This window comes from Gossypium raimondii, chromosome 7 (assembly GCF_025698545.1).
Source record: "Gossypium raimondii isolate GPD5lz chromosome 7, ASM2569854v1, whole genome shotgun sequence".
Taxonomy (NCBI): domain Eukaryota; kingdom Viridiplantae; phylum Streptophyta; class Magnoliopsida; order Malvales; family Malvaceae; genus Gossypium; species Gossypium raimondii.
This window is the reverse complement of record NC_068571.1, coordinates 48,145,382-48,157,916: the sequence shown is the minus strand read 5'-3', so window position 1 is coordinate 48,157,916 and position 12,535 is coordinate 48,145,382. Positions and strand designations below refer to the sequence as shown.

The following is a 12,535-nucleotide window of genomic DNA, read 5'->3' as shown; positions in this document are numbered from 1 at the left end:
CTATTGTAACATGTAGTAAACGGTAAAAGTATCGTGGAGGACTTTGTATTAGGAGTTATATTACATTTTGCCTATTTTATTCAAGAAATAGGTAAATAAGTCATTGTACATAAGATCAAAGAGCAAACTGGTCCCACTGTTAAAAATTTTATCTATTTTTATTGTTAAAAATTGATCCGTGTGTGTCAGAGTAAGGTACACGTGGCATGCCACGTATAATTGTTTGGTTATTCTGTCAGCCATGCTGGTTTTTAACAATATAGATGAATGTTTAATATAAATGACCAATTTGCTATTTAATCTAATATACAATAACTAATTTACTTATTTTATAGTAGAGATAAAATGTAACCCGGCTCTTAAGACAAAAATTTTAATGATAATTTTAGCATAGCAAACTGTATTTACTGGATCAAAATCTATTGATGCAAGGATTGTTAAAGTAATCTGCGAAACAATATTTTTAGTTTGGAAAGTGAAAACTGTCCTACAAAATAATCGTAAAATTATTGCAGGTCGATAATGCAAGTAATTTTTGTTTATATGCAAAGGGAAAGGATATTGAAACAAAGAACAGTGGCACCAAACAGAGAAAATGGTGTAAGAAAGTGAGATTTACAATGGGAAAAATGGTCCCCCATAAAATGCTGTAGTGTCTGAAATGTGAATGCCCCATTTGACATGGATGTGGGCTACGGACCAGACATTTAAGACTTCAATAATTTAATGTAAACTCCCATCAATAATTTTGGACAACCCTAGAAAGCTCAGAAACCAGACACCAATGATACTGACCATATTTTAGAATAAATCGATCCTTTTCATTATTAGTGAAAGACGTTTTTGAGTTCATAATTCTGTAGGTTTTTTTCTTTAGTAGTTGTGTAAATCAAACATATTTGTCAATTTGGATGTAAACTTGAAAATTTGATTAATTAACTCCAACTTAATTTAATTCAATTTAATTATAGGAAGTCAACAATTTGAATTCATCTAATTTGAATCAAAATTCGAACTAACCTGAATTCAACTCAAATTTAAAATAACATGAAATCTAAAAATGACCTAACTTCATAATAACCCAAACAAAAAGAAAAACCTAAACCTTAAACATAAATGACGAACTTCAAAGAAAGAAAGAAAAGAGAAGGTTACAATGTGCTGTTAGTACAAAATTTTACATTCTGCCTTTATACTTCAAAACTTAAAATTCAATCTCTACTTTTTCAATTTAAAAATCATATCGTTAGTTTCTGTTAAACTTTTTAATTTAATATGTTTATTTTCTATCAATGCCGCATCATATAAGGACACTCTAATCAAAATTACAAATTAACAAATATTGATAGAAAATAGTTACGATTTTAAGACTAGACTGAGATTTTTAAATAAAAAGTAAGAGAGCTTAATTTTTACTTTTAAGTATAATGATTAAATCTCAAATTTATGAAAGTATAGGAGCTAACAACATATTGTAACTAAAAAACCTTTGCCAACTTCATCCTGCCTATAGCCGAAAAGAATCTAATGGATTCATATTATTTTATTGGGTTTGGCTTTTATCCATTACTTTTGTGTCTATTTTATTCTATTATAATTAATGGCGAGAAAAACTTAATTTGATTCAAATATTTTCTAATTTCATATTAATCGAATTAAGTTATTCGGTTTTGAATAAAATCAAATGAGTAATTTAGGTTTTGAGTTTTAGTTGAGTTGAATTTCGCAACTCGAATAATTTGAACAATTAGAATAACCAATTGATGTAAATATCTCTTGTGTCCTTGATAGTTTTGAAAATGTGTAAATTGGTCTCTCTAAAAATTACAAAAATTTCAATATATTTAAAATAATTTTTCCAAAATTTTATAAAATATATATATTCAAAAATTAAAAATTATTAAAAGTTACTAAAATCTTTAAAAATATGAAAACGCTAAATGATATTTAAAAATTCAAAATGATAAATTTTACAACTTAAACAAGTAAATTATCAAATGAGGTTCATCCTACTAAGTAACTTGTTTTTTCCCTCTTATTTTGTTTTGAAAGAGATTTCAAATATACATGATATTAATGTTTTTAACTTGAAATTTAATCATATTGTCAACAAGATTGATGACCGGTTTAATTTGTTTAACTTAACTCAAAATTTATTCGACTTGACTCAAATCTCATTTACTTGACTCTATTCAGAAAAATTTCAAATTGAGTTAAAATGATAAAATAAAACTCGTCAACTCAAGTAATTTAATATTTTTCACTTTATTTGATTAGATACTTACCCCTAAATACATAGGGGCATAGACAGATGGTAGGTGACGGCCTTGGTCCCTCTAATGGTAAAATTTCCTTATAACCCCTTCAAAATTTAAAAAACTACAAATTAATATAATAAATTTACATTTTAACTTTAATAATAAATTTATGATTCATCTACTTCTCTTAAAACAATTTTTTGATTTTTCCCAATTTACATCTTTAATCATCATTTAAAAGTATAACTTTGCATCTGTTACTTACATGAAAAGTCAATGTCGAAGCAGGTAGCAATATTTCTACGCATTTCTCACAATATCGCCAACCAAAGTGAGGATTAGTCAAAAGCTATATAACTCCATTTACTGGCTCAAATTCTTTGAAATTGAACACTATTCCTCATATTTTTCAACGGCAACAAAAGTCAATCAGTCTTTATTTTGGCTTGTAATTTTCTTCACTTTCAATGGTAGGGGTGGCCGAATAACCTTTCAATTCATATATACCAATTAGTTTCTCTATTATTAAATGGACTAGTTTAATCTCTATACTATTGAAAAGAATTAAATAAAGTTAAATTAAAATAGAGTTAACGTTTACTGTATAAAAACAGTCATTTATTGTTTAGTTTTATATTTTAAAAACCTAATGTTTCCGTCCTTCTATGTTTAATTTTACCGCTAATGAAAACGTGATATTAAATTAATTTAAAAATCCAAACAGTAGTGGTAGGAAATTGTTTTTCTTTTACCCTCCAAGTTCTTTTTATAATGGTTGTGTTTAAATTATTTGTAGTTAGCCACAAATTTAGGGTAAAAGCAAAATTAATTTTTTATTATCTTTAAAATTGTTGTTTAGCTTTTTAATCTGATTTAATATTTAATTTATTGTCAAGTCATCACCGTTAAGCTAGACATTACCTATCCAAACTTGAAGGTCTACCTAGAATTTGGGAGATTTTGAGCAAAAAAATAAGGTCTGTTTAAAATATGGGTTGAACTCCACCTTGAACATTCAAGGCTCGAGTCTAACTTGATCCGTTTTGTATGTTTAAAAAGTGTTAATATCATGTTTAATACCGTGAACTCAATTTAACTGTCCCATCAGCACCTCTACATCAAAAACTAAAATGTAAAAAAACAAGTTGTTTGAAATGGAACACTACAGAGTACACATATATATAAGGAAAAATATTTATATGTTAACATATGGCAATGAAAGTCAATCTGTCTTGATTGTGCCTTGTAATTTTCTTCATATTTTCAATGGTATAAGTCGCCAGATTACCTTTCAGTTCATATATACCAACTATTAAAATTAATACTAGTAATTGACATTAAAAACATACATATAGACTTCTAAATAGTATAACATGGAATGTTTAAATGTCTACCTTATTCGTTACTTAGAATTGATACATTATTCGGAATAGTGATTAGAGTTTTGTCTAGCATTTAAATAATATAGGTTTAAATTTCGTCATCCTTTTCTCCCTCAATGTTGTAATTATTTAAACTTAATATAAATAATAATTTATATTTCCTCAAATCATTCAAAAGCCTTTTATGTTTATATATTTTGTGTAAATATTAATAGAATGTATAAATATTGAGTACTAAATTTGTTAAATCAAGACTCAATTTATCGAATGTGTAAATGTTGCGGGCTAAATTTTTTAAACCAAGACCAATTTAACAGAACGTGTACACTTTGAAAGTTAAATTTGTTATTAAAAAAAACATTAACATTCTGATTAGTTGCCTTTACTTGCTCATTTTTGAAAATGTCAATGACTAAAATTCATTGAATTTTCTAGAGGGACCAAAAAGATATTTTTTTCCTGCATAAATCAACAGAACAAGCATACCAATTATTATAAGCTCTTGACTTCTATGGAGTGGTGGTCAAAATTCTTAACAGACATCCATTTTACACGAGTACAAATTATATTACCTCCATCCCTACTTCAATATTGTATAAAAAAACATGTGAATTATTAGAAGTGCAAATTAAGTGCTCTACGACCAGAGATCTCATCATGGGCAACAACAAATGGTCAAGTCAGATTTAAACACATGTTTAGAGAGACGAAAAGGGTCATAGACAGAAGTGAAGTTGAAATTTTTTTTAGAAGATTAAGATTAAGTTATATAATTTTTATGGGAGTTAAAATATAATTTAACAATTTATTGACATATATCTTTATAATTTAATAGTGTTTTTCATTTTTGAGAGTCAAACTATAATTTTAACATATATTCACTTAAAATTTTATAAATTTTAAAAAAGAGTAAAATTAAAAATTTTCATTTTAAGGGCTTGCATGGCAAAAATTGTGAAATCCTATGATTTCCATCTTCATAAAATTGAGCAACCGCCTATGAATATCTACAATTTGCTACTAGATGATCTTAGTAGTGTTGTGCACAACGTTGCTTGTGATGTTTAATCTTTAGGTTTTTCCGAGTTTGACCCTCCCGTTTACACTAAAAAAAAGTGCAAGCCAAGAAAAAGAGAGGGCATGAGAGGCAACAAAGGGGATGAAAAACGTTGATAAGAAAATGATGGAAAATTCAAAGTTGAAAATGACAGAAAGGGTATAAAAGGAAGTATACGTTGTTAATGTGGGAGGGTAAAGTGAGTAAAAATACAGATAAGTGAAAGTTCAGCTCATTTAATTACTTTTCTATGACTTAATCTGGGCAAAGATTTAGGTGAGCTAAAACGTATTATCTCTCTATTTATAAGTTGAGACGGGGCTATGGATAGTTTTTGGTATTATAAAAAAATATATGATTGTTTACTACTTACTACTTAGTAACTAAATACGGCCATGAAAATTGATTGTTGTTGATACTAATTAATTTGTGTGAATTTTTTGAGACTATAACATTCTTAACTTTTATTATATTACTGCTTTCCAACCTTGTCATTATTATTATGCTTAAGTGTATAGTTGCATGAGTATGCGGATTATTATGATGTAGAAATGGTTTATCAGGTCGGTATTATTATTTAATAAAAATTATAAATTTAAAATTTTATAACTTTTTATAAAGTTTGTTTATATCTTTTCATGATTTTTAATAATTTTAAATTTTAAATGGGCTTAATTGATTACTTTTAAATGGTTATTAAAGTCTTTTGACCCTTTAACCTTGTTAATTTCAAAATTTTCTACTTTACTTCCAATAAAAAGAGAGGCCAAATTAGATAAATGTATAAAGGTTGAGGGTAATTTTATTATTAAACCTTATATATAAACGCTAAAACAAATATTTAAGGTTACAATTTTAATAAAATAGTTATTTTTCACTCATCTAATATATAAAGATTAATTTATCTATTTTTCTATATAAAAATTAAAATATAATCCAAAATATAATATAAGAGAGGTTGTGGTACTGTATTAACCCTATAGAAAAATAATAAATATATCACATATATTAATTAAATTAAGTGATGTTAAAATTTTATAAAAAAATAAAGAAAAATGTGATGAAGATCCGATCCCAGTCATGAATTTGGAAATATTGAAGGGACGTAATAAAAACAAATGGTGGGAGTGGTGCCATGGCATCCCATGACCATGGCTGACACTGTGACTTTCATTGTCTCACAATAAATGCAAATCATACCATCTTTAATGTGTTTCAGTGTGGTAGGTCTGCTCATTTTTTCACTTTATCACACTACTACTACATTACACATTATTATTTACTTTTTTATCCTTCTAATTTTCATGTTCATTTTCTTGGAAAATGTGAATATAATTTTTTAATGAGTATCAAACATGGAGGCGAGTCACTCATTTATTAATAAATTTATATTTGATCAATCAATTTTAAAAAAGATATAGATTTATCAAATGTGGAGGCGAGTCACTCATTTGTTAATAAAGTTGCATCTTTCTTCCTTAACATGATAATTCGAATAGTATCAATATCTCAAGTTTCAAAATTTAGCAAAGCCGCTATCAACCCCGTACTCTTTTTTTAACCAACTTAGCAACCTTTCACTTTTAACCTGTTTATCATTGTCCATTTGATCAAAACCATAACCTAAGAAAATATACAATGACCTATTCGCACACCCTTACCTCGAATCAACAACCAAATATTACTACAATCACAATTAAAGAAAATAAATATACAGATAAAAAGCAAATAAAAAAAAAGGAAAAAAGCCTCTTGTTTCAATGATCCCCAAGCTTAAAAAACAAAGGGACAAAATAAAACCAATGAAAGGAATAAAAATATAAAAAAAATGAGACTCAAACATATTATATTCATCCATGAGTTAGCCAGAGAGTTTCAGGCGACAGAGGTTTAATCTTAAAGGCCAAGGAGAATGTCTTACTAAGAAGAGGAATATATTAAAGTCAAGTGGTCATTCGATGACGAAGGACAAAGATTAAAGTTTATTAGAGCTTCAAGTTTAAATCAATGAAGTTTAAAGCCATTTCAAGGAAAATTAAACTATAAAGTCGAAATAGGAAGGAAAAAGTTTTGGTTCAATGAATGTTTTTGTTGGAGGAGCTCAGATGGTGATGAGATTACTGGAATACACATGTGAAGGAAGTCCCTAAAACTTTCGAATAGTCTAGCGGCTAATTTATAACTTTTTTTTTTGAAATTGAGTGATTAAAGTGTAAACTTACTAGTAGTTGAGTGACCTTAATTATAGTTTACCTTATGATGAATAGTGAGTTCATGGCCACATCTAACTTCCATTACAAAGTTAACAAGCCAAACACCAACTCGTAATTCTAGAAAAGTTCAGTGATCAAATTATTATTTTTTAAAATGAAGTATCCAAAATGTAAATTTACTAATAGTTCGGTGACATTGACTATTATTTACCCTAATTAATTATTTTTAATAGTTCTACAATTATAATTCTACCTTAAAAATTGAATCTTGTTAATATGAATTTAAACTCAATTTAACTTAATTTAATTATAAAAATTTAACCATCCAAACTAAATTCTTAAAATTAACTCCAACACGAAGACAAATGGAGCTCTAAACGAGTCAAACCTAAAATGACTAAAATTATAAAATGATTGGGAACCTATAAACAACAAACTCAAAAAATACTTTAAATTGAAATTATAAAAAAAAAAGTTAACTTGAATATTAATATTTGGTTTATTGATCACGGGTGTTCATCCCATTATCCACATCGTGGGTTTGAGTCGCGAAGATTAGGAAAAAGTAACATAGATGTATTTGTATTAAGAGTCAGATTGCATTTGGTCTCATCTATTAAAAAAATATGTAAATTAGTCATTGTGCATTTGATCAGAAAGTAAATTGGTCTTTTTGTTAAAAATTACATAAATTTATGTTGTTAAAAACTAGTATTGGACGTCAGCATGAGGTACACATAACATACTACGTATTACTGTCTGATTATTCTATTAGCCACATCAATTTTAATAATAAAATGGATGAAATGTTAACAAAAACTAACTTGTTTTTTAATATAATGTATAAATTTAATTTGTGTATTTTTAAGTACGGAAAGGCTATAATACTTTTATGGAAAGAACTATATAATAATAATTTGGTATGAATTAATCCAAAAGTTTAATTGGAAATTTTTTTTTTGAAAGAATAATAATTTATTAGTTAATAAAATTATTGAATTATTTTACTTTAGTTTACGTGGTCTGTTTTGACTTCCCAAAGTCATGATGTCACTCTCTTTTACCATTGCATGGCAATTACGTAGTTTTTCAAAAGTCAGTGCCCTATCTTATCTTACAAATCTCACTTGCTTCAGTGTCTCAGTTAAGCTAAGGCTAAATCTAAAGCTATCTTTGCCGTTCTTCGCGCGGTCTCCTCTTTCCTTCTTCATTTTTTTCCTCTGTAAAATTCCCCTCAAGGTTTCAAAAAAAAAAAAAACGTCGCCGTTTTAGAAGTTTCGGGCTTTCGTTTTTGCCACAAAACCGCTAGTGGTTTTCCTGTTAATCGGAATACATTATTATTATCTCTAATGCATTTGTTTTGAGAAGAATGGGTTGTGTCTTCGGGAAGCAATCACGCCCACCGTCTTCAGATCGACGGCGGCGGAGCAAAACCGTAGCTTCACCACGTCATCCACGTACTCGTCGTCGCCGGAGCCGTGGTGAACCATCCACTGAAATCTCAGTCGTTAATGCTGTGGACCCAGTTGTGGATGTTGAAGAGAAGGAGAGACCGAAGCAACCGAAGCAAAAAGCTAGACATACTGGTGATTTCTCGGTGAGCATTCCGGCACCTGAGAGACGACGGACACCATCAGACCTTAACCAACAAGGGTGGCCGTCGTGGTTGATGGCTGTAGCTGGTGAAGCCATCCGTGATTGGACCCCAAGACGTGCCAATACATTTGAAAAGCTTGACAAGGTATCTTTTGAACTTAATTTAAAAAGCTTCCTTTCATTATAATCATTTTAACAATTTGGGTTTTTCTTTTTTTCCTTTTTTTTGAATTGAAAGATTGGACAAGGGACTTACAGCAATGTGTACAAAGCTAGGGATCTATTAACAGGGAAAATAGTGGCTTTAAAGAAGGTTAGATTTGATAATTTAGAACCAGAGAGTGTAAAGTTCATGGCAAGAGAGATACTTGTATTAAGGAAACTTAATCATCCAAATGTAATTAAGCTTGAAGGCTTAGTTACTTCAAGAATGTCATCTAGTCTTTACTTGATATTTGAATACATGGAGCATGATCTTGCTGGCCTTGCTGCTTGCCATGGAATCAAGTTCACTGAGCCTCAGGTACCCATTCTTTCATAAATTGGGTTGTTAGTTTTTGCTGATTATAGCTTGATTTTACTGTTAAATATTGATTACTTGGTTTGGGTTCTTTCCCTATTTTGCTTGTCTAATTGAGAATTTTATGAATAGATATGGGTAAAAGTGCCATGGAGGCCCGCCATTTAGAAATTGGTCATTCCTATTAAAAATTTCATCCATTTCTACTTTTAAAAACTAGCTCGCTAACGGAATAATTAGACAGTTCCACCTACCTAAACCAGTTTTTAACAATAGATATAGATGGAAATTTTAATAGAAAGATTAGTTTGCTTTTTGATCTAATGTACAAGGATTAATTTGTCTATTTTTTGAGTAGATGGGGTAAAATGCAATCCAACTCCTAGTACAAGAGCCTTCATGGTACTTTTACTTATATATGGGCTTTTGATGTTACTCTCAAGTATTTTAGCTTACTACTTGGGTCCCATACCTAGTGGTTTTGACATTCAGTTTTGTCTGTAGAGCTTTTTTAGATGTTTTTGTTTTTATACCCTTTTTGAGAGTGTATGCAAATTCATGGAAATTTCGTGCTTCACTTCAATTTTTGCAGTTGGATTTACAGTTCTTTTGAATTATACCTTTTGTTTTGACAGTTTCTAGATGGAATGAATGAGAAATGACAAGATGGGTAAAGAAAAGATCCTACTTTTCAAAAGTTAATCGATTCCTAATATAGGGTTTTTAAGATATTTACGACAATGATTCACATCGTACAAGGTTACAACTGTCTTTGATGTTACTCCAACATGGTGATTTGCCACATTTTTGAAGCTGAATTCCTTGGTTTGTAATAGTTGGTTGTTTGCTTTAGAAGGCTGGTCCATTGCTGAAATTAGATAATTGTTGCACAATGTGGAAAAAGTGCCGAGAAATGGCGTTAGTTTGTGATTAGAAATAGTTAAATGCTGGTTATGGCTTGTGATATCGTGCACTTGCAATTGTTATTACTCGGTTAATGAGGTTTTACATTGCTGAAGAAGTGAAATATTTAGAAGATTGATTTGTTTTGATGTTTCTTCTCTTGGGCAGGTAAAGTGTTATATGAAGCAGTTACTTTCCGGGTTAGAGCATTGCCACAACCAAGGTGTTTTGCATCGTGATATCAAGGGTTCTAATCTTCTTATTGACAATGAAGGGATTTTAAAAATTGCTGATTTCGGGCTGGCTACCTTTTATGATCCTGAGCAGAAGAAACCCTTGACTAGTCGAGTAGTTACTCTTTGGTATCGTCCACCTGAACTACTTCTTGGGGCAACTTATTACGGTGTTGGGGTTGACCTCTGGAGTGCTGGGTGCATTTTGGCTGAGCTAATTTCTGGGAAGCCGATAATGCCAGGAAGGACAGAGGTATAAAATTTCTCTCTTTTATTGATCTGCTCATACTTAGTGTATGGTATATTAATGCATATGGTCATTATTGGCCCGTATGGGTTTGAGTTTTAGATGCTTAAAACACATTATGCTCAACCTTGGAACTATTGTTGGTGATGGCTTTGGACATTGGTCAAGGCTTAATAAGCCAATCCCGAATGATCTTGGCAATTGACATCATATTTTTTCGCTTGCTTAGGTTGAACAACTGCATAAGATATTCAAGTTATGTGGATCCCCTTCCGAGCAATATTGGAAGAAATCCAAATTGCCAAATGCAACGCTCTTTAAGCCACAGCAGCCATACAAACGCTGTATAGCTGAAACTTTCAAGGATTTTCCGTCTTCGTCTTTACCTCTTATTGAAACTCTTCTTTCAATAGACCCTGAAGAACGAAGTACTGCCACTGCAGCTCTTAACAGTGAAGTGAGTTGTATCAGCTTTGTTAATGCATCTCTCGGGAAAAACCAATATTCATGTTTTACCTATGATCCTTATTTATATATATTTCAAAATAGCTTTATCGATTTATGTTGAGCATTCCATGTTTAATTATTTCATTTCCTGTCTGCAGTTCTTTACCACTGAACCATATGCTTGTGAGCCGTCAAGTTTACCGAAGTATCCCCCGAGCAAAGAAATGGATGTAAAATTGAGAGACGAACAAGCCAGAAGGTTAGCCAGCTTTCTTTTTTTTTCCACTTTTTGTTTTCGTTTTGTAGTTTGGCTATATTCTGGTAGCTGACATGCATTTTTCCCGCATAGGCAAAGAGGTCTAGCCAGCAAGGTTAATGCAGTTGATGGTGCTAGGAAAGTTAAAGTTAGTGAACGTGCTAATCGAGCAGTTCCTGCCCCCGAAGCAAATGCAGAGATTCAAGCAAACTTAGATGTAAGTGAGACACTTTTCTCTTCATATTCTTTTACTAATGCTTTTACCATTTTATGTTCATTTCACTTGATTTTGAGAATTTCTCATGAACGAAGTTTCTGAGCTGCTGCATATTAATTTCCATCTAAATTGTTCCAATTACAAATATTAGCTTTAAGTGCTTGGCTTTGTTAGTTAAGGCTGAATTTTGAAATACTTTTCTTGAGTATTATGTTTGTTTGATCACATTTTTAGACCATTTCGGCCACGGTTCGGTCACTTTTGGGTTTAATGCCGATACTTGTTTGTTTGATTGGTTTTTTTTTTTCCAGAAATGGAGAGTAATGACACAAACAAATGCAAAAAGCAAGAGTGAGAAATTCCCACCTCCCCATCAAGATGGAGCTGTTGGGCATCCATTAGATGCTTTACATAAAGGGCCTCTATCTTTTTCCGCAACTGACACTACTTTCGGCTCATCAATTTTCAACTCTAAGTCATCCGAATCTGCTAAAAATCCTGGACCTGTCGTCGGTTCTTCGAGAAGAAAGAAAACCAATAAAGACCCCCAAAGGGCTCCGTCTAGAAAGTTCATCCGCGGTTTCAAACCATCCTTGATAGGCCTATCAATGGATTTCCTGTTCCGAGGTAAGTCTGAGGTGATTCGTAGCTAGAATTAGAATAGTTTTCCAAATTCATAAACCTTTTTTTTAAGGGACTTAAAATGCGGTTTTCCCATTTATTCTGCCCCCCTCTATTTTGTATCTGATCATATAAATATCTGGTGTATAATCCATGCCAAGATCCCACATTATTTGGTGTATAATCTGCCTATGCAATCCCACTTTTTGTTGTACAGTTCTTTTGGATGACAATGCAAAATGTTCAATATTTTCATCAGCTTTGAATAAAAATCTAAGATTAATTGCTTCAAGTTTTAGGGTTAGCTTTACACAATGTTATTCAATTACACATTATTATTAATCTTTTAATGTATTTTATAATTAGACAATTATAAAAGAAAATCAGAGGAGGATTTTTTACATTGGTATAAAACTTAAACTAATTTACTCCGATTAATATTTTTAAAATTTAACCATTAATATATATTTATTTAATTATTTGAAAGATTTTTTATATAAAACATAGAGGTAAAAATCTAAAATTAATTGCTTCAAGTTTTAAAAGGAGGATTTTTTACTTAAATTACGAAAGTTTTTTTTATAT

General features: G+C 30.4%; 1 protein-coding gene across 1 annotated transcript; it reads left to right on the top strand.

The window, feature by feature from the left end:
• Nucleotides 1-8,070: 8,070 nt before the first annotated feature.
• LOC105785841 (probable serine/threonine-protein kinase At1g54610) lies at nt 8,071-12,242 on the top strand. Its single transcript, XM_012612008.2, has 7 exons — nt 8,071-8,651; nt 8,745-9,029; nt 10,098-10,415; nt 10,639-10,866; nt 11,015-11,115; nt 11,206-11,329; nt 11,641-12,242. Exons 1-7 carry the CDS (start codon nt 8,280-8,282, stop codon nt 11,980-11,982), a joined length of 1,770 nt encoding a protein of 589 aa, XP_012467462.1. The 5' UTR covers nt 8,071-8,279; the 3' UTR covers nt 11,983-12,242.
• The last annotated feature ends 293 nt before the right edge of the window (nt 12,243-12,535 follow it).